General features: G+C 37.2%; 13 protein-coding genes across 13 annotated transcripts; 7 read left to right on the plus strand and 6 right to left on the minus strand.

Annotated features, from left to right (window-relative positions):
• Nucleotides 1-144: 144 nt before the first annotated feature.
• On the minus strand, nt 145-3,144 carry C9374_007488 (uncharacterized protein; the record flags this gene model as incomplete). The annotated part of the gene is made up of 1 exon (XM_044697458.1): nt 145-3,144. One exon carries the CDS (start codon nt 3,142-3,144, stop codon nt 145-147), a length of 3,000 nt encoding a protein of 999 aa, XP_044546611.1.
• Nucleotides 3,145-3,455: 311 nt separating this feature from the next.
• C9374_007489 (uncharacterized protein) lies at nt 3,456-5,324 on the minus strand (the record flags this gene model as incomplete). The annotated part of the gene is made up of 1 exon (XM_044697459.1): nt 3,456-5,324. One exon carries the CDS (start codon nt 5,322-5,324, stop codon nt 3,456-3,458), a length of 1,869 nt encoding a protein of 622 aa, XP_044546612.1.
• Nucleotides 5,325-5,491: 167 nt separating this feature from the next.
• On the minus strand, nt 5,492-7,266 carry C9374_007490 (uncharacterized protein; the record flags this gene model as incomplete). The annotated part of the gene is made up of 3 exons (XM_044697461.1): nt 5,492-6,777; nt 7,004-7,153; nt 7,254-7,266. 3 exons carry the CDS (start codon nt 7,264-7,266, stop codon nt 5,492-5,494), a joined length of 1,449 nt encoding a protein of 482 aa, XP_044546613.1.
• A 216-nt stretch (nt 7,267-7,482) lies between these two features.
• C9374_007491 (uncharacterized protein) lies at nt 7,483-10,391 on the plus strand (the record flags this gene model as incomplete). Its single annotated transcript, XM_044697462.1, has 2 exons — nt 7,483-8,889; nt 8,988-10,391. 2 exons carry the CDS (start codon nt 7,483-7,485, stop codon nt 10,389-10,391), a joined length of 2,811 nt encoding a protein of 936 aa, XP_044546614.1.
• Nucleotides 10,392-10,549: 158 nt separating this feature from the next.
• Nucleotides 10,550-12,727, minus strand: C9374_007492 (uncharacterized protein; the record flags this gene model as incomplete). The annotated part of the gene is made up of 1 exon (XM_044697463.1): nt 10,550-12,727. The coding sequence occupies one exon, from the start codon at nt 12,725-12,727 to the stop codon at nt 10,550-10,552; it is 2,178 nt and encodes a 725-aa protein (XP_044546615.1).
• Nucleotides 12,728-13,298: 571 nt separating this feature from the next.
• On the plus strand, nt 13,299-14,735 carry C9374_007493 (uncharacterized protein; the record flags this gene model as incomplete). The annotated part of the gene is made up of 1 exon (XM_044697464.1): nt 13,299-14,735. One exon carries the CDS (start codon nt 13,299-13,301, stop codon nt 14,733-14,735), a length of 1,437 nt encoding a protein of 478 aa, XP_044546616.1.
• A 996-nt stretch (nt 14,736-15,731) lies between these two features.
• Nucleotides 15,732-16,174, plus strand: C9374_007494 (uncharacterized protein; the record flags this gene model as incomplete). Its single annotated transcript, XM_044697465.1, has 2 exons — nt 15,732-15,791; nt 15,884-16,174. The coding sequence occupies 2 exons, from the start codon at nt 15,732-15,734 to the stop codon at nt 16,172-16,174; spliced, it is 351 nt and encodes a 116-aa protein (XP_044546617.1).
• Nucleotides 16,175-16,247: 73 nt separating this feature from the next.
• C9374_007495 (uncharacterized protein) lies at nt 16,248-17,183 on the minus strand (the record flags this gene model as incomplete). The annotated part of the gene is made up of 1 exon (XM_044697466.1): nt 16,248-17,183. One exon carries the CDS (start codon nt 17,181-17,183, stop codon nt 16,248-16,250), a length of 936 nt encoding a protein of 311 aa, XP_044546618.1.
• Nucleotides 17,184-17,437: 254 nt separating this feature from the next.
• C9374_007496 (uncharacterized protein) lies at nt 17,438-18,316 on the plus strand (the record flags this gene model as incomplete). The annotated part of the gene is made up of 1 exon (XM_044697467.1): nt 17,438-18,316. One exon carries the CDS (start codon nt 17,438-17,440, stop codon nt 18,314-18,316), a length of 879 nt encoding a protein of 292 aa, XP_044546619.1.
• A 561-nt stretch (nt 18,317-18,877) lies between these two features.
• Nucleotides 18,878-19,828, plus strand: C9374_007497 (uncharacterized protein; the record flags this gene model as incomplete). Its single annotated transcript, XM_044697468.1, has 4 exons — nt 18,878-19,099; nt 19,270-19,440; nt 19,509-19,553; nt 19,625-19,828. The coding sequence occupies 4 exons, from the start codon at nt 18,878-18,880 to the stop codon at nt 19,826-19,828; spliced, it is 642 nt and encodes a 213-aa protein (XP_044546620.1).
• Nucleotides 19,829-19,884: 56 nt separating this feature from the next.
• C9374_007498 (uncharacterized protein) lies at nt 19,885-21,306 on the minus strand (the record flags this gene model as incomplete). The annotated part of the gene is made up of 1 exon (XM_044697469.1): nt 19,885-21,306. One exon carries the CDS (start codon nt 21,304-21,306, stop codon nt 19,885-19,887), a length of 1,422 nt encoding a protein of 473 aa, XP_044546621.1.
• A 156-nt stretch (nt 21,307-21,462) lies between these two features.
• Nucleotides 21,463-22,993, plus strand: C9374_007499 (uncharacterized protein; the record flags this gene model as incomplete). The annotated part of the gene is made up of 2 exons (XM_044697470.1): nt 21,463-22,044; nt 22,205-22,993. The coding sequence occupies 2 exons, from the start codon at nt 21,463-21,465 to the stop codon at nt 22,991-22,993; spliced, it is 1,371 nt and encodes a 456-aa protein (XP_044546622.1).
• Nucleotides 22,994-23,496: 503 nt separating this feature from the next.
• Nucleotides 23,497-27,879, plus strand: C9374_007500 (uncharacterized protein; the record flags this gene model as incomplete). Its single annotated transcript, XM_044697473.1, has 1 exon — nt 23,497-27,879. One exon carries the CDS (start codon nt 23,497-23,499, stop codon nt 27,877-27,879), a length of 4,383 nt encoding a protein of 1,460 aa, XP_044546623.1.
• Between the last annotated feature and the right edge of the window lie 119 nt (nt 27,880-27,998).

Here is a 27,998-nt window from a genome sequence, read left to right on the forward strand (position 1 = left end):
AGTAACCTTTACTAATGAATTGAGGCGTTACTCGTCAGCGACTAGTGGCCATAAACAATGTTCAAGTTGAAAATAATTGACAAAAGTATTATGAAGTTTATCAAAGTCAGGTTTTAAATAATAATTAAAAGGTGATTTACAAAATTATTGAGAATCAAGAGTGAGGGTGTGTGCGACAGGGTAGTCAACAGATTTCATGTCCAAATATTTACCATTTGGATCCGCCCACATATCCAACAAGTTGGTGTAGAGTGGTGATAAAAAGTTGCCTGATTGGCCCATTGGAATGATAAAGCTTGCTTGATTACCTCGCCAATCAATAACTTGTCGATATGAAACTCCAAAGACGGTATTGAGAGCTGGATACTTGGTTTCTCCAACGTTCACTGTTGATGATCCTCCAACAATCATTTTGCTACCTCCGGCAAGACATTTCAAGATAGTGTTATCCAGAACAAGGTTAGGGAATTGAGCTTCGTGGATATCACTTCCCCAGGTTGGAACAGATCCATAAGTTCCCTCCAATTCATTAATGGCCTGCTCATAGCTTGCAATAGCAAACAACATACACGTTGTGTTGTGATAGGCCATACAAGCACTGTCTCCCTTGGTTAAAGCATTGTAAAGATATGGACCAAAGGACCATCTATTCACAGTCTCAACCTTTGTAAGATTACCCATAATCTTGACCCACATTTCAAAAATGGAAGCCTCTTGAGAATACAACACCTCGTCACCATTCCATTTCACAATTCGTTGTCTCCACTTTTCATGGTCATCTGACAAGTTTTTATACTTTGGAATGTCGTCAAAAACAAATTTGAATTGATCAAAGAGCGGTGAGTGTACATCGTGTTGCATTTGCTTGACAAAATCAAAGTCAATCTTTTGTGCCTTAGACTTGGCAGTTTCAATCATGGATACAATTCGACCCGATCGATACAATCCAAGCCAATCTTGAGTAATGCTGTAAGCATAACCAATGGGTGCCACTCGATTGTTGGCTGAGGCAACATAACCCTTCTTTGGATTGAAAACAATAGGCTTCTTGTTATCAGGAATAAAGCCCAACCAATCGTAGGTACCATCTCCCAAAACTGGATATCGACCATTGTGACCTTGTTTTCTGATTGGAACCAAGCCAGACAAGTAGTATCCAATATTACCTTGCTTGTCAGCATAGACAAAGTTTTGTGCAGAAACAATAAAGTATGAGACGGCATCGAGGAATGAGCTCCAGTCCTTGGCTTGTCTATTCAACTTGAGGAAAGTAACTGCAGTGGTGTCATTGGCATAGGTGTTCAATGATTTCAAAGACAAGGTATAATTACCATCGACTTCAAAATGCTCGTTAATGACTGGTCCATAGACAGTCTCTTTCACAGCAACATATTGATCAGGAGCATTCTTGACCTTGATCGTTTCATTTCTGACAGTATATTGTTTGACTTCACCATTGTAAATGTAGCCCTTTCCATCAGTAGAATCTTTCATGACATAAACATCTTGTGTGTCGGCAAGAGCAGTAGTCACACCCCATGAAATAAAGTCATTCTTTCCAACAACGACACCAGGAGTACCAATGAAGGTAGATCCAATCGCCGTATGAGTTGGACCTTCCAAATGAATCAAATACCAAACACTTGGTGCAGAGAGAGACAAGTGAGGATCGTTGGCCAAAATGGAACCATTGTTATAGGTAATAGAGCTACCTAAAACCCAATTGTTGGATGCCTTGTGATACATGAGATCTGGTGAAATCATGGATCTGAGAGAGGATTGAACAGCTTGTCGGCCCCATTCACCTGATTTCTCCAATTTTTGGAACATTTCTTCCATGACAGACATGGTCAAGTTGTGAATTTTTGGTGGAATAAAAGCAGCAGAATCATCTTGTTGATCCTTTTCAATTTGCTCTCTTTCAGCCATAGTCATATTCTCCAAATTCATTTCCTCATCATTCAAAATTGTTGGCATATCGGATGGGTAATATGGAACGAGCTCATTAATTCTCTCCTTAGTAATACCACGTTGCATCATTTTGAATCTCCATACTTCCTTGTCCATATTATCAGAGAGTCCATAGGCAACAAACTTCATGTAGGCAAGAACATCCAAAGGTTCCCATGCCACTGGTTTGGTTCCCAACAAGACAAATTCAGGTTGAAGAGGAGGATTTGAATTGAAATAAGCATTGATACCATCACAATAGGCTTGAATGAATGAGAGAGACTCGGCATCAATATTGGGTAAAACATTCTTTGCATTCTCATAGAACGCCATGGTACGGAACCACTTGTCGACAGGAACAGCATCCACTCCGGCAACTTCTGCCAAAATACCTCTCGCCAATCGACGATTGAATTCCAATTGCCACATACGATCCTGAGCCACTGCAACACCCTGTGCAAAATAGAGATCATAGTCATGCGAAGCCTTGATATGCACCACTCCGGTCTGTTCTCGCAAAATAGTCGGTGCTGTAGAGCCACGAGGTTTGAAATTAGGTAATCGGAGAGAACCATTGTAGAGAGGATAGGTGTTTTGTTGCAAAGGAACAATCACGACAGTAAAAACAATCAATACAATAAAGCACAACACGGCAATGATATTGGCAGATATTTTCAAAAAGGCTACCACAAATTTGGAGAATTTGCTTTCTTCTTCCTCTTCTTCTTCATCATCATCTTCGTCATCATCATCCTCAAATTCTTCCTCTTCATTTGCTCCTTGTCTAGAGTCGATGCCACCAGAGTAGGCATTATATTGATTCAACTCGGATGAACATAGAGCAGCAGCCAGGGCAGCAAAACCCTTCTTGCCTGATTGTCGGGCCCTAGTTTTAAAGAACTTGTAAATATTATAGAGGTGATAAACGCAAAAGAAGAAGGTAGCTCCTTCCAATAACAACATAAATATAAACTCTGCAAACCCACATTGGAATAATAGATGTGAGTGAAGAACACCAACAACAACACAACAAGCAAAACTCAATACTAGAATTATTGACAAAATAATTGCTCCCACTATATTCACGTTCTTGTTACGGGCAATCTTTTGAAAGATGGAAATTGGTGGTTGTGTGGACGCAACACCCTCTATTCCATTTGTGATGCCTTCGGCATGGGTGCCATACGAAGACATTGTGTGATGATTATTTTTTCGTTCTTCAAAAAATCTCTTTCAATTTTCACAATCGATTTTTGATGATTTTTACAAAATACAGAGGTGACAAATGCACACAACACTCCCTTCAAGTTGACACTCTCAATTTTCAAAAGTTGCATAGATCTTTGTAATAGCAATATTTATTTATGAAAAAGCTGATCAATTGTTACGCTGTTTCGTTGCACAATCGGAGAACAAATATTAGAGGCCGAGAATTTCGAAGAAGTTTCCAATGGTGATTTCTTTGAAAAATGATTACGACGGAGTCCAATAATCTTCCTACGCCCCTACTTTGCTTTCTTGTCCTTCTTCTTTACCACCTTCTTCTTCTTTTTAGCTTGTTCCTTCTCGATGGTAAAGTATTCTCGAATTGTTTCTTTTGGTTTTGGTTCTTGTTTTAACACAGCCACTCTGCCGTTTGTGAATTTTTGAAGAATGTCAAGCTCCTCTGCAGAAATGTTGCATCGTGTCACCACCAGCCTTCTTAATTTCGTTATTTTGTGAATGAGTTCTAAGAGAGCTTGAACACCAATTTTTCTACAGCCAGCAACTTCAAGACATTTCAAATTGTGACACGTCTCTGAAATTGTGTGAATACTAGCGTCTGTGATTTGTGGACAGCCGCTCAACGAAAGAAATTCTAATCGTTGTGCAAATTTACATATATCTTGAACAGTTTGATCTCGTATTTGGAAAACTCCACTCAACTCGAGCACCTCAATTCCTCTTGCATAATTGGTAATGAAAGATAACGTCTCATTGGTAATGGTAGGCTGAGACAATATAGTTGCTCTCAACGTTCTCAATTGTGGACAATGCTTACATATAGATATTAGTCCCTCATCCTGTATTAATGGACATCCACTAATGTCTAAATGGTGTAAGTTTGGGCAGTACTCTGAAAGAAATTGCAGAGCAATATCTGAGAATTTTGTACAATAACTAATATCTACAACTTGGAGATTGGGCGTGTTTTTCGTGAGAGGAAATGAAATTTCTCCAGTCACCAACTCACATGAGTGAAGCGACAAGACTGTCAATTTTCTACAATGTGTAAATATTTCTACAATGCTGTCATCGGTAATAAGGTGACACATTCCAATGTTAATATTTTGCAAGTCTGCACATCCATTGACAATAACTCGAATGGTGCTATCCCTTAATTGAGAACAATGTTGTAAGTTTAAAGACTTCAAACGAGGACAAAATTCGCCAATGCTTTTCAACACCTTGTTGTCGATGTCAACACACCTCTCTAAATCAAGGATTGTGACATTTTCTGTTGAAATGTAGGTATAGAGGGATTCGTTGGTGATGGAAATATTCTCAACTAGGTTGCTGATACGACTTGGCCTCTTTGTATTGGGATGGTAGATGGATGAAACTGATCTACCTCGAGCATCCGTCATGTAGGTTCTCTTTGTGGGATCCTTTGTTTCATCAATTTCTTGAAATTTTGTTCCAGACGTGTCTACAGCATCAATTAAATCTCTGAATGGACCTGGAACGAGTGGATTACTTCTTGCTGACCGACTTGACCTTGAAGACGATGGCCGTGATATGATTGATTTGACATCTAAATTTACAACTTTTTCATCTCTTCCAAATAGATTTGAAGTCTTCTCAAGTGTTGAGAGACCACTACTAAGGGCCCACAACGTTTTTGCTTTTGTTTGAGTATGTACATCATACAATTCTTCCCTCAATTCCTCATCACCTTCTTCAAAATTCGTAACTCCCGATGAGATATCTTTAGTTTTTTCATGCTTACTCTCCTCCAGATTTGAACGAGTCTCTTGCCAAAAGTTTTGACTATTATCCGAATAATAATAATGATCAGAATCTTCATAGAGCATGAATGGATATTTGATGTAATCTCGCTTTGGCTTCTCCTCCTTGGACAATTTCAATAACGGGTTATTGGAAAGTGGTTTAATGACATCCACTGCTTGTCCTCCACTCGCCCGATTATAAGCAGCAATGAGAGAGGCCGAGCTCGTATGCCTCATTTGGACCAAATCATCATTGGGTATTTCAGGTGTTTGAGCTCTATTTTCCGTCTTGCTTTGTTGACTCGATTTGAATTCTTCGAGTGGTAACCGACGAGAGCCGCCTCTTGTAGGTGGGAGCCGTTCTCGTGTGGTTACCGATGACATTTTTTGAGGATGATTGCTCTCGTTTGAAAACTTTGGCGCCATTCTATGCAAATGGAAAGTTGTAGTTGTGCCAGAGGGAGGTAGTACCCGGATAGATAATTTGTTGCCTTCGTATTTCTTTCCCAAGCCGAACAAGTTTCATGAATGTCAGATCTGTGACCCTAAATTTATTCAATGAATCGCAAAGTGCTGTCACCCAATCCAGAGACTGCAATAAAGTTGGCGTTAGGACCGAAACGAATACATGAAGGTGAGAAATTGCTTGTGCTCACAGAGGTCTTTAAGAGTTCTGTCCAAACCTTCGATTGATAGACACCAATTGTTCCATCACTACAGGTAACACCTAAATAGACACCTGAGAAATCAAAGCAAGCACTGGTCACTGGTGAATCAAACTCTAAAGTATGTAACGTAGTGAGTTTTCTCAAATCCCAAATACGAACAGTCTTATCTTTTGAGGATGAAGCAAGATAATAGCCATTTTCAGAGAAGGAGAGTGAGGTAATTTCTCCAGAATGACCATCAAGTTGTGTGGCCAATTGTTGGCTCTTTAAATCCCAAATCTTGATCGAATTATTTTGAAGGCCAGTTCCAAACAAGAGTCCATCAGGATGGAATTGAACACATGTGTATCCAGAATTGTCATTTTCGCTCTTAGCGAGGCAAGTTGCAGTTTCAATTTCACAGAAAGACCATGTCTGGTCAAGTGAAGACGTAAGGAAATAATGTCCAGAAGGATGCAGAGCTAATCCCGTAATACGTTCTAAATGCAATTTTTCTAGAGTGTGAAGACATGAAGAGTCTTTAAGGGACCATATTTTCACATCTCGGTCATGGCTTGAGAGTGCAAATTCTGGAGTGTTATGGAAAATGGCACAGCTTACTGGTCCAGAAGTACTCTTCAATTCTCCAATTAAGGTATTATATTGCTTGTCAAAAACAGCAATTGATCCATCTCGTCCTCCACTTAATACAAGTGTGTTCAAGACGTCAAGAGATTGAATGCCTTTTCCTTGATGAAGTTTGTATTCAGCAGAAAGTGTCTGTGTATTGGCTTTGCTCATTTCCTCTGGAGATCTCAAATTTGGAGAGATGGTTCTTTGTTTTCTGTTCGATGACAAAATCTCTGCCGTGGAAGAAAGTCTACCAATGGTGTCTTGTGTGAGAGCTTTTCCGACAAGAGATTCCTCGTCCTCCATATCAGTATTTTGATGTTTTCTTAGTGTGTTTTTAGCATCATCACGCTCCTTCATTACTCTAGCAATTACTCTACAAGCAGCGTCATGTTGATAAAGTGAATGTGAAAGCTCTTTTCTTGACTTGTCCAATTGTTGTTTCAGTGTGAATGTTTCCAACATTAATGCATCCCACTCATTTTGGAACATTTGAAGCATGCTTGGAATACTAGCTACAGCAGGTAAGTTTGGCTTTGTATTTTCACTAGATTTCTTGGCTGTGTTAATAGTTTTGAAATATTTCCAAATGATGACGATTTTGGAAAGTATCAGAATGTGAAATCCAATGTGAGAAGTTGTTTGAAAGGATTATTCAATAATAATTAAATTCAGAGCCATTCATTTCAAAAATATGAATATCCATAGAAAAGTAAGAAATGGTCATCAAGTGTTAATAATAACAATTAAATCAACAATGTCTACAATCATCAATCGGAAACATACAAACAACTTCAATCAAATCATTTGGTGATAATTCTTGCCCAGTGATTGGACATTTTCCATGTTCTTCAATATACTTTAAAATCAAACTCTTTTCAAACAAATGCCCGGTCTTTTTAGAGACTACGGGATGAAGAGGAACAGTTTCACTGACTAAATGTTAAGCCATGATCATTTCAACAAATGGTTAATAATCATCATGATCAAAAGGTAAGATGAATCATTCTGTGAGCCCACGAGCGAGAAAACTTACTGTTGCAAAGCATAATTTTTTTGTGAAGTCTTTGGCGCCTTTATCATTGAACCTGAACGATATTGTTGTTGGCAAAACTGCCAGGAATGAAATTTTAACAAGAAAATAATCAGATTCAAGAGATGATCAACAAAGAATCAATAAACGTTTAATACTATCACTAACAATCAATATTTCTAATCATTTTTGAAAAACAATTATCATTATTTTATTATCATCATAATTAAAAATGCCGACAAACCTGGATTCATCATCCTCCTTGGTTCGGCAATCATCAGGGACTACGATGACAAATAGCAATAACAACAGCAGTGAAAATGATGGCCAAAACAAGAATCATCAACATGGGTTGAGTGATCAATCACTTTTACCCAATGGTGCTTTACGTCATCATCGGGATGAATCCGATCACTGGTTTTGTCTTGTTAAACAATTAGATAAGCCTCCTCAAATGAAATTAACCAATATTTTCCAACAATCAAAGAATCAGGATTTATTTAAATTATTTCAACTCGTTACGAGTAAGAAGGAAATATTTGAAAAATTTTGGAATCATGGAAACGTCGATGATAACAATATTTCTTCCTCAATTGTATCAGAATTGTCAATGAGACTTCGATCTATTTTATATGATTCATTTGTTACAAATCATGTGCTATTTAATAACGATATTTCACTTGCACAATATTCACAATTTAGTGAATTTCATAGTTTGGAAAATGATTTTACCTTATTAGAGGAATCAAAAAGCGACACAAACAAAGACCGTGTTCATCCATCTGACATGTTGAAATATCACTACATCGAACAAGCATTTATTTCCAATCTCTTTACTTTGCAATCACCAATCAAAGTGCAATACGATGACGAAAGCGTAGAATTTTTATCATCACTGAAGGATGCTGACGCAATGATGATGCCACTTTCTGAAGAGTCGGGAGAAGAAGATGTTTCAACACCCACTCAAAAAAAGCAGAAAAAGAAAATCATCACAACTACCAAGCAGACAAAGAAAAAACCAAAGCATGAGCATTCCTGGGTTTTGACAGGAAACTCCTCTCTAATTGCTCTTTATGATGCCATGTGGAATGCATTTTCAACAATTCATGATATGGAAGATGCTTGGCCTTTCAGAAAACCAGTCACAAAGGCCCAAGCAAAAGATTACTTTGACATCATTGAAAAACCTATGGACCTTTCAAAGATTTCCAAAAAATTGGAATCCTTGTCATACAGATCCAAGAATGACTTTCGTGATGATTTCAAGCTCATGTTCAGCAATTGCAGGACCTACAACACAGAGCCTGGTAACATTTACGTCACGGCTGCGGACAATTTGGAAAAAACATTTGATTCCCTCTTTGATTCCATACCAGATACAGTCGTTGACAGCGAACCTGTTGATGAAAATATACCTACAACGTATGAGATTGAGGATGATGGATGGAATTTCATTGATAGTGAACTTTCCTCAAAAATTGAGAATACACTAGTGCTGCCTGCAAAGGATCTTACAACATACAAGGAGTTGAAAAACAAGCTGAAACAAGAATCTCAAATTTGTAACAATATTGATATTTTCGATCGTGACCAAAGATGGAACATTCTGACACGAGACTTGAGAACTCCCTCAGTGGTACGTAATGAAAATTTTTTCCTTACTGCTTCTCTAATGTTTGATCATGAAAATCTTTTTGAATCATTTTGAATCAATCATTTTGAATCCGTCGATAGAAATTACGAGAGCAAAATAGAATTCCAAAACTTCAACGAGATGCTTTGGGAGCTTTTTATTTGGAAAATATTTCGAGTGAAACTAGGTGCAATTTTCCAGAGTATTTTTACACGGTGGCACTTCCTGACTATGGAACCAAGTTATCGAGCTCGTCGTTGAGAGAAATTGCATTTCACATGATTGCCAAAACTCCATCGGAGGATCGAGTCAAAAACCAAATGACCCAAATCAGCAATCTAGGTTTTAAACTGGGATTACGAGATCGATCCATGATCGCTCAATTTTATAATCAGAGTGCACAATTAACAAAACTTCAACACACCGTACAGACCATGTTAAAATGTTCCTATGAATCAGTCTCAGGCGAGTGTCAAACACCAACCACTCTTCTCTTTAAAAAAGGTGGCGCAGAACCTTCTACACCTAAATCACCTGGTGGTAGAGCCTCTAGATCCAGTAAGACAATCACTGCTACCAAATCACCACCATCTCCTCAAGATGAAGGACCATTTATTGGATTCAATTATTCGATTTCCAATGATTGCTTGCTAAAACAAAATGTAGATAAGATTATTCAATTGAGAGAAAAGCGAAAGAGTTTGTTGGCATCTTCCCATAAGCGTCAAAATGTGAAAAGTAGTAGCAGTAGCTCAAAGAGTACCGAAAGTAGTGCTACTGCTACGGATACTACTAATCGTTCTATCGTGACTGGAAAGAATGAAATGTTACTAAGTCAGAATGCAACCTCTGGAAATGTATATGACGCTCTCACTTGCATTACTTCAATGATACTTTGCCATGAAGGTTTTGAAGGAGCAAAATTAGGCGCTCTTAATGTGTTGACTGATGTGTTACGTTCTTATATTTCATGTTTTGGATTGGTGCTTTCCAATAACGATTTGGAAGGATCACTCTCTGAAGAACAAGTGATGATGCGAGCGTGTGAAGAAATGTTTGGCAGAAATATCATTGTGGAAGATTTGAAACATTTAAAACAAAGTGTGGAGAGTAGCGTGGATATGGTGAGCTCTAAACTCAAAATTGTTGAAACCAAGCTCAATACGAGAACAAACAAACCAACAAAAACAAAAGGAGCTACGAAAACAAAATTGTCTGAGGTACAGCCAGAGAAGCAGAAGGCATCTACTGGTAGTGGATCTCCAAACACAACAACAACAGTACCTGAAAATACAAGTGAGGCAGCAGCAACTGGTGCTGAAAGCCAAATCGATACAAAGGAAGAAGATGAGGAAGACATTTTGCAACTGACCTCACCTGCTGGAATATTGATGGATGAAAATCTCTCAGATCAAGAAGTGACTGATGCCGCAGGAATGGCCAAGAAGCGAAGTCGTGACGTTTTTGAAGATGATGTTCCTTTAGATGACTTGGAAGGCATTTAAAACCTGCTGATTCGATGTTATCAGTCTACTCTTTTGAAACTGAATTCTCCACAATCAGCAAGCTGATATGCCAACATTCATGGTTGTATGTAAGGTTCCAGCTTTACAATAAATAAAACTAGTTTATAAATTATTCTTAAAACGGTTTTGTTGTCCTCTTATTTAGTTTCAGTGTTGGTGGCTTCAACTTCTCCTTCTTCCTCTTCCTTGTCATCTCTGATTGAGCTGTCTTGACCCTTCAACTCATATTCAGAGGACTCTTCAGTCCAAGATTTGATAGCTTCCCATTTCCAACCTCCCATACCGTTAAAAACAAGTCTCTGGGTGTGATACTTTTCAAGAGCAGGTCTGTGTGAAATAGTAATACAAGTAATTCCATTCTTACTACATCTTCCATAAAGTTCTCGTTCGTTATCAGCTGAAATACAAGATGTACATTCGTCCAAAATAGCATATTTTGGTTTGTGGTAGAAGAGACGAACCATGGCAAGCTTTTGTTGTTCTCCTCTCGAGAGAGTATCCCAATCTTGCTTTCCATCGAATCCATCAGCGTGACGTCCTGCCAAATAACCAATTCCAAAATCATCCAAAAGAGTCTTCAATTTCTCGTCAGTCCAACCATCCTTCAATTGTGTATCAGGATAAATAATTTGACTACGAAGAGATCCAATCACGTTGTATGGCTTTTGAGGTAGGTAAAAGATTTCCTTGTGTAGACCTTGAGCATTAGAACCTTGTGCTTGTGGTTTGAAAACAGTTCCACTGTGGAGTGGCCACAAAGCACCCAAAATTCTGAAAAGCGACGATTTTCCTGCACCGTTTGGTCCTGTAATGACAATGTGTTGATTCTTACCAACATTGAATGATAAATTACGAGCAAGAGTAATATTGTCAGGTGTCTTGATAATGACATTATCGAATTTGATTTCGTCACTTTCGAGAATTTCTCCACCAGTTCCACCTTGTTTGGAAGATCGTAACTTGAAGTTAATATTTTCAGAGTTACCATGCTTGAGTTCATCCATGACTTGATAGAGCAAATGGACACGTTGAGTCATACCTGAAAGTTTCAACAACTTTCTGAAAAGTTCGATAATCTTTCCCAAAGCAAAGAATTCAAATGCAACGACAGCAATCAAATATCTCAATTGACCCATAAGCTTATCTTTTGGCAATGGTCGTAATCTACCAAAGAAAACTGGAACACCAGCAATGAGTGAAGTGACCGTGTGTGGCGAATATTTGGTAAAGTAGTCATTGACAACACCAAACAAAAAGTTCTTGTTAATGACATAGTCACTGTAAGAGGTCAATTCCTCGAATTGTTTCTCAATCTTCAATCGTTCTGTCTCTTCACCAGCATAGAATGCAATCAATTCGGCATTGTTCTTACATCTGTTGTGGATCGATCTGAATTTACCTTCCTTGTTTTGAACTTCAGCTGACATTTTGGTAAAGTTGGGTGTGACCATACCTAATACACCAAATGCAATCACGACATAGGAGATGATACTGATTGGGCCTCCAGAACCAATCAAACGAGATAATTCATAAGTATACAAGAGTACTTCCACAATTGGATTCAACAAGTCCATGAAGAGTTCAGAGAATTGCTTGCAGAACACTTCGACATCTTGAGTAATTCGTTGGTCAGGAGCACCAACTCTCTTATCCAAGTTCAAAATCTTGTAATAGACCATATCTGTGTAATAACGGTCATGAATATCCATGGTCAAATTCTTTCTCATTCTCAATGCCAAAGTTTCAATGAGAGACGAAATGGATGGGTTGACCAATGATTGCAATACTAAAATACCTGAAATTTGGAACATTTTGTAAATGCATGAAGATGCATCTCTAGCAACCATGGATGCCATCAAGTCACCGCTAATGCTATTATTTCTATTCACAATAAAGGATTGGAAAATGACGAGTCCTGCAAGAGCAATCATGATCCAAATTTCTCTACCATATGCAGGATCTGTGTTATATCTCAAAGCACTTGCTTCACCAGCTTGATTTGGATTGAAAAGTCCAATCTTTACAAGTTCCCAAAACTTTCGAATGGTTGAAAGTCCGGCTTCACCTGATGAACTCTTCTTTCTCTCCACCTGTCGTTGGTTTGAATTTTGTTGATTTCTTCTTCGTTTCCTCATCAAATAGTTTGCTCCAAATCTGACTGCAATAGCAATAGCAATTGCAATGTATGTATATTTGCTAGAGAAAACTTTCTTGAGGGTCATTCCTTCAAAGGCATGAATCATGTCAAGAATGACTTGTTCCGGCCAATAATCACTCGTTGTTGGGAGTACTACTTTGGAGTGTGTTGCGGGCATCTTGTATTTGAATGTACTCTATGATGATGATGGAAGAATTCAGAAACGAGCAGTCCGATTTTGAGATGATAATTACAAAATCTCAACAATAAATTAAGTATTCGATAGTTATGTGTGTGTTAGAAACTCGGGTTGATTATTGATGAATGAATACAATATCCAGTCTCTCAGAAAATCAATCCGAACCCGTTCCTGTTGTTTGTTTGACTCTATAATTACACAAGAGCCACCAGTAATTGAAATGAGCTGATGTTGTTGTTGCTGATGATGATGACCAAAAAAGATAACCGCGTTGATGTTGAATGAAAAACACAAACGCAAAGGCTTCTCTCTGAAAATCGCACACACACTTTTTTTTTGCGATGATGAATTGTTTTTTAATTCTCCTTCGGAAAAAACCTATGCGCATTTATTCCACAACCTTAATAACAAGTCGTTGTCAACCCAGTAAATAACAACCTAGAGAACTGCAACTTTGGATGAATCAAGGCTGTGAATCTACAAAGAAACCTGAGTGCGGTCTCATCTCTTGAATGATAAATGATGAAATCATCATTTCAATAACAAAAAAATGGTAAAAGACAAAATTGAAGAAAATTCAACTCTCTTTGAACCTTCCGAAGCTGCGAATCATCATGATGATCATAATCCGTTGAATACTCAGTTGAAAAAAAGGAAGGTAGAATGTTTGAATGATGCTACTGGGATCGGAGATGAAAATTATGAGAAAGGAACCATTCAAAATTTAGAAACGAATTTAAATTCGTGCAATGTCGTGCCAGGAGAGTCTTCTATAGCTCGACACGATGATTTTGTAGTTCTGTATCAAGATCAAGATGTAGTCGTCATTGATAAGCCAAGTAATTTGAGAATTTATGCAAGTCAACATTATTCAGGAGATACAGTTGAAAAATTAGCACAAATTCAATTTGCTCAAATGTTGTATCGGACAGCACAAGATGTGGAAGTGACATCTGCTATAGCAGCAGAAAATCATCAGAATGTTAAAAAGAGAAAATTTGAAATGAAACTGACAAAATCCAACGAAAGAAAAATACGATTCCCACATCGATTAGATATGGCTACCTCTGGCGTCTTGTGTATTTCCATGACAAGAGAGTCTTGTGCTTCTTTGAGCAATAGCTTTGAACAAAAATCATCTCGAAAATTCTATTTAGCCCTTATTCATGGACATTTTAAAATGAATGATATTCAAAAGAATGAATCCTTGAAAAATAATGTGAAAATGAATGGTGAATGGATTGAAATTACATCTTTTATTGGACGAGATGACAGTATCAATAATGGAGACAATTCAACGAGAGTGATTTCAGTCGAAAAATCTGAAGCATTAGCTGCACAAGAAGACGACAGAGAATATGACCCTACTGGGAGAGGTTATGTGATGAAACAATATCTCACTCTTCCACCAGAGGAGTCAGTTCGAAAGAAAGCTCATGCAACCAAACAGGAACGACAACAACACAATTTTAGAGAATCTTTAACTCATTTGAAAATTATTAGTTATGGGCACCTTTATAATGGTGAGCCTGTCACTAAGGTCTTGCTTCGACCTGTCACAGGTAGAAAGCATCAACTTCGACTACACACCTCTCTTCTAGGACATGCTATCATTGGTGATGAAATGTATGGCAGTAGTACTAAATCACATTTGAATGTGCAGCAACAGAATGACCATGTAACAATGCATGGCCAGAAAAGTAATGAACACGAAAACAATGATCTCGTCATGACAGAAAGCACAACCACTACAGACATTTCAAACCAACAACACACCCTTTTGAATCGATTAATGCTTCATGCTTATCATTTATATATTCCCATTACAAAAGAATATTTGAGTAATGAAAACAATATTGCAGAAAAAGCCACTTCAACATCAGGACAAAGAGTCATCAGTGTGACTACAAGAAATCCTTTTCAAAATATCTATCATGAGGACTCGGTGTTGCTGGACGAGAACGAATTATTGAGCTCCGGTAGTTGATACAACAGTGCGAGATACCTTGGACTATATTACCTCAAATTCATTCACATAACAAGCAGATATGAGGATGGAGTGGTTTCACTTGAGAAAATATCAACACGCTTCACTTTTCATATTATGGTGTTGGTAGACTTTGAGACTGTTATTTTGCTCTCAATTTTTGTTTTGTCTTTTCAAGTTGTGCTGTTAAATCTTCCATTTCTATGGCTTGCTTGATTATCAAAGAGAGAATGGATTGATGTTTGCAAGAAGTGAGAATTGAACTATGAGATTTTGACTTGGCAAAACAAATCATTGGCCCTATTTTAATCTTCCACACACAATTCCCGATCGTGACCGATTCTAATTCATATGGACAATGTGTTACAAGAAAAGAACTAATATTTGAAATTGAATATTTTTCCACAGCGTCCGTTTTAAAGATAAACAAATGTGATTCCAGGTACAAGAAAAGGTTTTGGGTATTTGGATTTGATGTCATTGACACAGGTTGTTGCAGTTGAGATAAAAGTTCGGAAGGTCTTGTTGAGGAATAATTTAACAATAGTGTTGGTTGAAACGCTACTACTTCTGAGGTGTGAACGTTTTCATGATGGCACGAATGTGTTTCTGTCTGATCATGATTGTGTTGATTATTTGGTTGCAAAACTAGTAGTGCATGATTATTGGGACGAAATTGTTTTGCAAAATTTGGAAGATGAATTCTGGGAGGCGGAATGTAATGCTGTTGTTGTGATGGCATTTTTTAATAAGGAACTTTTAGTAGTTTTTAAACCAGGTTCATATTTGGCAATTTTGCATGCATATCTGTATAGCTTACATTGAGTGCTTTTCTCTTTGCTTGTTTAATATATTCCCTGAATCATTTATCTCCCCATGCTAGGTCGATTACATGTAAAAGCCAATTTTCTGTGGACGCAAATTTAATAAAACCTGTAAATTTCAATTCAACTCTTGATGGGAATTGAGGTTTTCAAGATCGCAATCTCAAAAAAAATGGCGGACATTGTGGTGCGAGTGATGGAATATTTACTGGACGAGAAGTTTGGCGAAGCTGTACGTATACAATGAGAGAGAGTCGAGTTTTTCATGGATCGTTAATGCTTACTTGAATACAACGACAATGATAAAATCAACAACTGATTCAGGTGGAGGAGTTTGCAAACAAGCATTGTGATATTTTTGAAATCGATGAAGAGGAACAAAAACTTGAATATACAAACGTGTACAATAAATTCCTAAAACTCTTTGAGGCAAAGGTAGAGGAAATGTTGAAGGAAAATGGAGTAACTCCTCAACAATTTTATATTGAATGTAAGAAACTGTCCGATGCCGGTGATCAGGAAATTGTCGAGTTTTTACTGGCCTTGTCTGATTACGAAGTTTTCCTCAATATGATGAAAGAAATTAAATTAAGAAAATTAGGAAGAGAGAAATAAAAGCCTGATGAGGTAAACGAGGTTCATTGGTTCATTCCTTTATCCTGATTGGAATTGATTTAAATCAAAAAGCTCAACGCTTCTTTTTTCTAGATCGAGAGGTCGGAGGAGGTGATTCCAACAGCATGACCTTTCGTTCTTTCAAGAAGGTTGATGGAACGTTCTCACCATTAACTTTATCAACACTTGCGTTGGTTTTGCTTGCATCTAGCACCTTGTTGAGCAAGGGAACTGCTGCCGATTGGGAGATAGGTTTGCATGCCTCCAATGGAAAACTATGTTCCTTCAAGCTCGACAGATTTGGGAATAATACATGGTCCACGAAGAGTTTTCCTGTCGGAAGTATATCAGTATGGCCTGCGTCAGTTGAAGATAGATTGTCAATAAGGAAGAATTCATACGAGGGTTCAATGTTTGGAGATGTGAATCGTGGACCGTTCCTGTTGTCGTTCTTCTCACCAAAGTTGAGTATTCCTTCTTTCCTTAATGATCTTGCTTGGTCGGAGGTCATTATTTGATGATACAATTGTTGGTGAAGAACGAGTACATCATTTCTTAAACGAAGATTTTCATCGTGTAGCTGTAGAAAATCTCTTCTGGAAATTGTCGTATTCTGTTGCTGATTATCGTCTACCTTGTCGACATCTGACACTTTTTGTTTTTTGAAGATGCTCTCCATAGAGTTTGAGTCTATTCGGTCCTTTCTCTTGACAGCAACCTCGTTGGGTTCATTATTTACAGTTGGTTCATCCTCTTTCTTCCCATCGGAGGATGAATTCGCTGCCTCAGCAGCCTGTCTCTGAGTTTGTTTCTCAATAATAGGTTTCCATAACCTTCTTCTCGCATTAATAAACCAGTTATTCACCTGAGTGGTCGTGAGTTTTGTTTCTTGTGCCAACTGATTTTTTTCATCCTCGGTGGGATAAGGATGTTGGAAATGATCATAGAGCCAATTTTTCAAATGCTCCACAGCGTCCTTGGGTAAGGTTCCCCTTGAAAGTTTGGGCATTTTTTTTTCAATAAGGCTCCTCATCACAGTCTTGGTTTCTTCCTCGTTTCAATTACATTAATGGAATTTTGTAAGAGTCATGAATGCGAAGAGTTGGATTTATTCAATAATTGTCATTGGTTGTTTGTTGACGGGGTTGTAATTTATTGGCCGCAAAAGGAAGGTGATAAGCCAAAATTCGCCAACAGAACCTATTTTCAACAAGTGAGTTCCTTTGACACAGTAAAAAAATTAAAAAAAATTCATCATCAACCATGGTCAATGATAATGCTGAAACCTATAATTACTCTCTTAAAAATTCAAACGAGAACAATAGACCATTCATTGATGACATTGTTTTTGAAATTCTTCATTTCCTTGAATCATTGTTTATAATTCAAATTTGTATGAAAATTTCGAAACAATGGAGACAGATATCATTTCAAATTCCGCTATCCTTATCATTCAAAGGAAATCAGTTTAAACAAGTTCGTAAATCAATCATACTTTTAGGTGAATGTTTGAAAAATTTGACTTGTTTGGATTTGAGTTATAATCAAATGGGTAATGGAGGAGTTAAAAATATTGCTACAAGTGAAACATTGAAGAATTTGATTTCTTTGAACCTGTATCGCAATGAAATTGGTAGTGAAGGCGTCAAATATATTTCTGTAAGCGAATCGTTGAAGAATTTGACTTGTTTGAATCTGGGTAGCAATCAAATTGGCAATGAAGGTGTTAAATATATTGCTGCGAGTGAATGGTTGAAAAATTTGACTTGTTTGGATCTGTATCGCAATGGAATTGGTAATGAAGGAGTTAAATATATTGCTACAAGTGAATCGTTGAAGAATTTGACTTGTTTGGATCTGTTTATAAACAGAATTGGCAATGAAGGCGTCAAATTTATTTCTTCAAGTGACAAGTTGAAGAATTTGACTTGTTTGGATCTGAGTAACAATCAAATCGGCAATGAAGGAGTTAAATATATTGCTACCAGTGAATGGTTAAAGAATTTAACTTCTTTGAAGCTGTATGGCAATCAAATTGGCAATGAAGGTGTTAAATATATTGCTGCAAGTGAATCGTTGAAAAATCTGAATTCTTTAGACCTGGATTACAATTCATTCGGTAGCAGTATAGATATTCTGTAAAAACATAATTTATACTAATCGTAGCGAGGGGCGGAAAGTTTTGATTATAAACAATTAATGAATTTAAATCCCACCTACTCAATAATAATTATTTAAGATTTCAAACTGAACTAGTTGGTCAACAAGATCAATTACTTGTCCAAAAGATTCGAACAAGATAGTCCTGCATTATCGAGGAGGGCCTCAACAAATCCGCAGCCAGAACATTTGTCAAACTTTATTTCATCCGCATGGAATGGGTTCCAAGAGCATAGTACAGCAGGATGACTTGTTTTGGCCCCAAATAAACAAACAGCAAAGACATGTCCATAATTATTAAAGACACACAATCGAACATACGATTGTCAATTCTTGCACATGCAACAAAGAAGAAAATACTACTTCTTGAAACGTATCTCGAGTTCGACAACCGATCCAAGGATGTTGTCCAGGCGTTGCACTGTCATGATGCTCCTCCTTACCACAAGAGCATTAAGGATTAGTTTGATATTTAAATATGTATATGTATATTTAAATATTTAAATATATTTTAAATTCCAATAAATAAAAATAATTAAAAAAATGACAAAAAGTAACAATGATGACATTGATGATGAAATATTAATTCCACTCGATCGAACACAGAGGAGATTGAAAGATTCCGATCTGGAACAAGCCAAGCTTGTGTACAATACTATTGAAAAATGTCGTCGAGATACGGAATATGTGTTAGAGCATGATTTGAGGACCCGAAAATTATTGCAAGCGGTTCAACAACATTGTGATTCAAGAGTTCTTTCGGAGGTAGGATTTGCAAAAATTTGAAAAAATAGAAATATAATTGAATAATTCATAATTCGCTTTGAAATGTTTGCAATTTGAAAAATTTCAATCAAAATGAAAAATTCTATCAAAATGCTCCTCATTGTTTCGTCAATCAAAATGTTATTTTCTCCACAACAATCAATGGATAGGGAATTTTGTTGAAAAAGTGTACGAATGAAGATTTTAATGAATTTTCAATTCGAGGTGAAATGAGTGAACCACAGAAACGAATTAAATTATGTTGTAATAGACTTGCTGGAATTCCAGAATTGAGAAGGACATTAATTCATGAGCTTGTCCATTCGTTCGATCACTGCAGAGTATGTTGATGCATGATTTAAAAGATATATTCAAATATATCTTTTGAATACTAATTTGTGAATTCAAGTTGAGGAAAACAAGACATGTTGGATGTAATTTTATTGCGTGTACAGTATGTGTTCATAATGTTTTTTTAGGAATGAATTCATCGATTCATTGATGAACTACCTTTTACATCCATAGGAAATTAGAGCATATGCTCTTGGAGGTCAATGTGATTTACCCGTAGATTTGGCTAAATTTGATGGAAATCGAGATGAATGTATCAAATATTGGGCCACAATGAGTACAATACGGAATTGTGACAATGGTGTAGAAGCTGTTGAGCGAATGTTTGAAAAATGTCACAAAGATCTTTCGCCGTTTAACTTGGAGGAAAAGCATTGATTTTGTAAAGTCCATGATTTGATTCCAGTTGGAATCGTAATTCAAAAATCATCCCATCATTTTTTGCACAAAAATTTGCAATCGTCATCATCTTCTTCTTCATCATCGTCGTCAATCACAATTACATGATCCACTATAGGTGGTGCTAAAACTCTAGTGTTTGTTATGTTCGTTGGAAGGGGAGATTTGTGTAACGTAGATCCTTCACATTGCAGTTTTGTTTGCTTTTCAATTTGTTGTGTTTGTGGTGTTAATATTGTGTCTTTTTGCAGTTTGACATTTTTGCATACTTTTGGAGTGTCCATATTTTCCAATTTAATAGGCTGTCGTGATTGGGATTTTCTTGGTGTCTCAATAATTTGTTTTTCGTCTTCATTACTGGATTCTGCTTTGATTACTGTAGAGTTCACACTCAAAGAAGATGAGTGATTGTTATGTCCTTCCATCTTTACAACAGTAGATGGTTGAACATTTGATGGTGCCGTATTTTCTTGCTGGCTATTGGAATCTGTGTTTTGAGTACCGCTCAATGTAAATTCCTTGATTACAGACACAATTTCTTGAATGTACTTGTCCCTACATTGACCTTTCACTGTTTTAAACAATTCACAGTTAGGATTGGTTGCTTTTGTAAGAGCAATTAACTCAATATTATCTTTTGAAATAATTTCTGACACATCTCGTCGATTCGATACTTTTCGTAATCTCGCAATAATTTGGTTAGTCAGTTTCTCTTGAGGAGTTTCAGGCTCTTTTGGAGGAAGTGGTGGAGGAGAATAAAATTCAAAAGGATCATCATTTGATTTACATTTCTTTTCTGGAGACTGAAAGTCTAATTGAGATCCGTCATGTTCTCGTTTACTACAGTCGACTGGTCTCAATTTACTTGTGGCAGAATCTCCAAGCATCATGAAACTTGAATCTAAAAATCCAAGACCTAATATTGCGTCACAACAGGCTGGCGTAAATTGTCTTGCTTCGAGACGCTCTTTTTGTCTTCGATCCCGTTCTCTTGCTGCTTCCGGAAAATCTCTTCGAAGTCTATTTTCAATTTGTCTATTAGAAATTTTAGGAGTTCTTTGTGTTCTATATACATTATTATACATGAATTCTGATCTTGATTTTCGGGAGGATTGCGTTACATAGGGACTTTGAAATGGAGATATTCCAGAAATATCGGAAATTGCATCCGTTTCATTTGCATTTCTTTGATTTGGAGTATGAAGTACTTGTGTCGGAGAAGGTAATTCATATTCCAATTCTTCATCATTTCGAGAAAGAGCAACACTCTCTAAATCATCATCATCATCAAAATTATTTTCATTCATCATCAAGCTATGATGATTGTGTTGCAATTGAGAATTTACAAATGAATCATGATGAGGTTCTTCTTGATCCTCCAATTCTTCTTCCTCGTTGTTCCGATGATGTTGAGAAGAAGAAGATGAATGATCCCTCCTCACACTCAATCGACTCATTTTTTTGCTATGGAAAGGGAACTCCAAACAACAACAACAGTTGGTGTGTTAACAAGAAACACAAATAACCTTGTTTTTCTCTCCCATTTACAGTTGTGGTTAATCTTTGAACTTTTCCCTTTGTAATCGTTCAATGACGACAACTTTTACAAAAAAATGCATCAACAACCCCAACAACTCAATACGTTCACTCAACAGAGACATTCCTTTCAGACCACCCATCATGATCTGGAGGGCAATGGATTGAACGGATCATCCTCCTCCTCTCCATCTGTTTCCATTCCCATGCCTTTCTCAACCACTTCGGGATACAATGCTTCGGGAACATCCTCCACAACAAGAAAGGCTTCTTCTGCTGGAACGGGTATGAAAAGAGGTTTTTTAGTGCGGATGAAACGAATTGCGAGATTGTGTGGTTGTTCTTCATCATCAGCATCGTCGTTATCCTCAAAGGATAAATTATCAATGGATGAATTTTTGAATCAAGAGGACAAGAGTGCAAAAGGAAAAACTAGTACGAGAATCAATCGATGTTGTATGGGAGTAGGAATGACATTGATTGTGTTTTTAATGATGTGTTATTGGTTTGTTTATGTGTGGAATGCTCCATATTATCGATTGGAAGCAAGTGGACCTCTGATTCATGAAAAGGATGCTGCAATGGTTGCAGATAAGAGGTATTTGATCAAAACTAGGACTTATCCATCGTTTTGGATTGTTGCATTGTCACCTCAAAAGGTATTGTGTTTATTGATAGCGTATCTCAATTTGAGTGATCATTATGAACTTTTTCACATATTTCGGAATCACTTGATGACACTATTCATTCAATTTTATTGTACCTTTTTCAACAACGATGTGACATTAATATTTTACTCTCCATTATTTCCATTATTAGGACGTTTGGATTAGTCGTCAACTCTATGAACGAGGATGGTGGGAAAGTGCTATTGAAGATACATTTGAAAAGATTTTAAAAGAATTTTTCAAAAAGAATGCTCTGGCAAAAGAATCCAACAAGAAAACATGCAGAGTGGTTGACGTTGGAGGCAATTTAGGTTTTTTCAGCTTGCTGTCAGCTGCTTGGGGATGTCAAGTGAAAACCTACGAAGTACAACCTGATATGATTAAGAAAATTCAAGCATCCAGCGTGATTAATGGTTTTGAACACTTAATGACCATTAGACATCGAGCAGTAGATTCCGAATCTGGAAAATTTGTTGGATTTGCTCTTGGCTCATCCGATAACTTGGGCTCTGCATTTGTATATAATCCTGATGAAAACGATAAAACAGTCAAGATTGAGACTGTCACACTCAATGACGAGCTCATGACAGACATCAAAGATCCAAACAATAACAGAATTACACTCCTCAAAGTCGATGTCGAAGGAAATGAGATGAAAGTTTTCCAAGGAGCTGGAAAGGTACTCAAATATGTGGACAATGTTCTTGTCGAAGTTAGCAGAAGCAGTCTTCTCGCTGTAAAATTATTGATTGAGCATGGATTTAATGTCATTACCGTTTTGGAGGAACCTCGATTAGTTTGGGGTTATTTTGTGAAAACTGCTCCTTCCAAAACGTTTATTAATCCCACGTATGAACAAGTTGCAGCATATGTGACTTCACTTGTCGGAAAGAGAGATGTTTGGTTCAGTAGAAAGGACACGGAAGCTATAACATTGTAATTTGTATGGTTGCAGTTCTCCAAGTCAAAACCTTGATTGAATTTCCAACATGTTACCACTACGGTACTTCCCTATTTCACTATTTATTTCCAATAATTAAGTAATTTATTCTATGAACAATGAAGGGTGCAAGAATGCACCTCGTACTGTTGTTTATTACTTTCAATGTGAAATTTTAATGTAATTTATCACTTGCTATTGTCGTCGATGCTTTCTTATCACTTTTCAACAAGTTCCAACAACATCCAAAAAGAAATATTTTCAAATCGTTGCTGGCCGAGTTGTGGCACTTGACATTCGGTGAACACCCCTTTCTCACCAACTGTCACTAATCACAACAGAAATTTCAAATATCGACTCAGAAAACAACATTTATCATTCCAAATTTTCGGGATTGTATTCACCAAATGCTGTTCTTTTGAAATCATCATCATCCAAAGATCTATCAAATTCACTAAATTTACTATACCCATTCATCATCATCTTCGCACAATTGAAACACAATGGGAAACAAACAAACAAAACATGATTTCCATCACTACCATGGTAGTCCCATCCGTAAAACACAATCCAACCTCTCTCATCATTCCTATCCTTCTCCTTCGCTCAATCATCAATATCATCCGAATGGTGGCCATAATAACCACATGGATACAACAACACATGTCTCAGCATTAAACAGTGCTACCAATTCCCGTAATAATTCTAGTTTTAAAGGCTTAACGCTCTTGCAAAATATTGGAAAACGGTTATCAAAGAATCAGATGATGGCCATCCCGAACACAATAGATGGTAAAGTACAGCAACAACAACAACAACATGGGAATGATCAATCTCCACCACAATTGAGTAAATCCTTTTCGTATCATTCAACTCGGAAGAGCCGAACATTGAGTCATGACGATGAAGAATTTGATGAGCCTAATCATCATCATGAACAAGCACAACAACAAGCATCCACACAGAAAGGAGGACGAGGAAATATCAGTGGCAACAACAGCAATCATTCCATGAATTCAAGTGTTTTAGGATCATCATCGTCATGCTCTTCCACTACTCATATTCCGACTGAAAGTATTAATTCTTCCAACACAACTCTTAGTTCCATTCTGTCGTTGAGAGTGGACCACCATTCTCCCTCCAGTATCAACAACAATAACAATAACCAAATGACCAATTCCAATGTAATGGAAGGAACCACACCTCCAGTATCATCATCAACAAGTCCTACGACGAATCGAGTCCACAAAAAACGAACCTTTTCGGTTGGAGCTCTCTTCAAACGAAAATCACTTTCTCCGAGTGGTGGTGTTGCTGCTGCTACAAGTCCTCCGAAATCATCATCATCCCCTCAATCGCCTTCTTCCCTTGCACTGGATGATACAAAAACAACAACAACTAGTATTGGAAAAACTAGTCGGTTGAATATATCAAATGGTTCCAATTCTCGGCATCCAGAAGACGAAGAAGAAGGAGAACCAACTCATACCACAACTGCTACTGCTACTACTTCACCTCCGAATGCATCTTCCTTTTCATCATCATCGCCACCACTTCCCTCAACATCTTCTCCCAAAAACAACCTCAAAAACGAATCTCTCATTCTGGGTTTGAAATCACTCTCTCAAAAATCACCTTCAAAACAACCTCAACATGAAGAAGAAGAAAAATCTGTGAATAGTGAACTCACTCTCATGATCCATCCTCACCTTAATAAGCATTCACATTCATATCTAACGACGAGTCATCCAAAGAATAACCTCAAACCAATCATTACTCATAATAATACTCACACATTAACAGAACCATCATCGTTTCCACAAGATGAAGAAGAAAAAGAACCTTCTTCTCCAACCGATTCAAGTGCTTCCTCCATCTCTTCTGTGAAAATATCCTTTTCACAATCTACCAAAGGGTCCATGTCTCCCATGCCCACTCGAACTGTGCCGTCATTAACCTTGTCATCCAATGATCCGAGACGAAAAAGTATTGGTGCATTTATATTTGAACCTTCTCGATTTTTGGTTCCGAAAACAAAGAGTCGAGACGAGTTGACCTTGTCACTGTCAAATTTATCACATAGTCCTCAATCTCCTCGATCTCCTGTAGAATGGACCATTTCTGAATCGAGGAAGGAACTTCGAAAGAGAGTTTTTTCTGTGAGGTTGGACACCAAGGAGGCCTCTACATTATCGAATGCATCGATTGCACGTGCCTTAATGAATTTGGATGTGGAAAGTGTAATTGAGCAGCAACAGCAATTAGAACAATCCAAAGTGACACCTCATGTGGAACGCAAGGAAGCAACGCTTCAAAAGAATTCTCAACAACAAAATGCAACTTTACATCAAACCAAACAAAATGCTCAAACTCCACGAGGCATTGAGCCGCAAAACATGTCAGTCTTTGCATTCAAATTTCAATTTTTATATTCCATGAGTACAACTGAACACATGATTGAGAAGCAATTGAATATGGATAGTTTGGAGAGAGATTTTTCGAGTGGAGAGTTGGACTCTTTGGATGCTGTTGTGTCACAACCTTCACTGTTGTCCATGTCAACACAACAAGTGTCAAGTCATGGTGAAAAATTCAAAACCTTCGACGACAGAAGTCACGAAAAAGCATTATACGTCCGAGGGTTACAATCCATTTTCGAAAAATTGTGTAAAAGTCAATTAGCTCTCTCTGGCAAAAAAGAAGAGGATGTTACAGAAGAAATTACACAACAAGATCGTGACTCATTCAAAATTGCCATCATGCTTGGAATTCCACATCAAGCTACCAAAATGATTCATCACGAAATTGATCAAGTCTTAACTTTTACTGGTGAATATGAATATTATGTGGAATGTAAGAGAAAGGAAAAACGAGAATTAATGCTTTTACTTCAAAAGTTGAAAAGTGAAACCAATTCACAAGCTGAACTCGTGCAACAACAAGTTGAAAATTTCTTTATCATGAAGAGAGAACAATTCCTTCTTTCGACATGGTCCTCTTCAACCAGTGCCAGCAACAGTACTAACAACCATTCTTCTTCGTCGTCGACTCTTCAACAAAATAATTCGTCTCAACCATTGGTGACACCACCTTCTCAACCTCCAGTTGTTGAGAATGATAGCTCTACAGGGAGCACTACCATTGGCATTTCATCATTTTCTAGAAATAATTTAAACAAGAATCATGAGAATAATCAAAAAGAAGCAGGAACAGGTTCACCTTATCCTTCTGCTGCTCATCATCATCAGAGAACTAATTCGAATGAATTTATTTTGGATACTTCCATTGCAAATCTTTTCAAGGCCGATCGAGTCGATTCCGATTCCAATTTCATGTCCGATCGAGAACGAGTCATTATTGAACAACAATCCATCAAATTCAAACATCCATTGAAATTGTACATTCTTTTCACAACGAACAACAATCAAATTACCAATGTACCAAATAATTCCATTGTGAACTCGAAATTCTTTATCAAAATGCTTTCGAGATTGGGGAAAATTACTGGACTTCTCCCACAATTTGGTTTTCTACACATGTCACTTGTATTGGCATCGATGAGATTTGATTGGCTCGAATGTGAATTATGTTCACCAAAAACCAAATTGAAATCCATGAGAGCCATTGCATGTATTGAAGTAGGATCCATCGACAATTTCAATGATTTAACAAAAGTGACTCGAATTTTAGGGAAAAGGCTTAGTTTTTGGAATCGAAATGTGCAATATTCAAGAGGAATTGGATATCACTATAACATTACCACGCAAACTCAACAGCACATGACCACTGACAAGGAAACTCAACAAGGAAGTTGTCATCAATTTGTTTTTGACATTCTCGATTCTCTCTCTTCAGATATCACCTTAAATCACGAAAAAGCTCCCATTGTGGACATGTATGAATTGTTAAAAGATGAAACTTTATTAGGAAAGAAGGGATGTATTGGATCTTATTTGGAATGGTCTGCCAATAATTTAGTGAAAGATAATCCTGATAATGTAGATAATATGGAATGGTGTCGTTTGGAGTTGAATGAAACCATTCGAAGAAAATATGTCACTCTTCTTCGAGACTATATCCAACAACAGAGATTACTGTATACGACCATTCAGCAAAATATGAATAACAATAGTTCATCTAATACAACGGGTGACGGAGAGCCACAACAAGGGGAAAATGTTGTGAACAACAATGAAGATCTTGCTGAAGAATCCACCAGTGAAGTCATTTCCACATTACAAAGTTTAGACAAGACACTCAATTTAGTATTATATGGAAATTTATTTGCTCAAAAACGAAGAAAATCTCGATCTCTCTCTATTGGAACTCCAAAATCTCCACTCGCATTCTATCCACCCTCTGCTGTTGCGAGTAATAGTGCTGCTGAAGAATCACCTCGAAAGAAAAAGAAGGAAGAATTCTCGGGTGGATCTGTCACGATTTGTTTTCCAAATCATTCCTCACTGGATGAATTTACGAGAGACATGATTTTGGTATCTCGTAACGATCCCATACCCTTTACAGAAACATCAGAATATCACTTGTTGAAAAGTTTTGATCGAGCTCTATGGTTACGAAATAATTTTGATAAGGACAAGATTTGTAAAGATTTACAACTCTTTCCAAGTTCATCCAAAATTACAGAAGACAATAGAAAGAGAATATTACAGGGTAGGGATCCATTGACGACTTTGGATTATTTGGATGAAATGATCTATAATGATGAGTCATGGGCAAGTATGTTAAATTCTCTCAAGAATGAACCTGGAAAAGTGAGAAAATTTGACAAGAGCAAACAAACGCATACGACTTGTTTGATTTGTCCGTTTGAAGATCCTAGATATTGTTTGCCTTATATTGAGTCAAGTAATGGTGGAAATGAGTAAATTCCAAGAGAGTTGTGGTACCACACAATGTATTAAATTTGAACGAATTCCTTTTGTTATAAATTCCAGTCGTTCTCTGGCATGAAAATGCATGATTATCAATAATTACGGTATTGGTT

Source organism: Naegleria lovaniensis, assembly GCF_003324165.1.
Source record: "Naegleria lovaniensis strain ATCC 30569 chromosome Unknown tig029, whole genome shotgun sequence".
NCBI lineage: Eukaryota > Heterolobosea > Eutetramitea > Acrasida > Naegleriidae > Naegleria > Naegleria lovaniensis.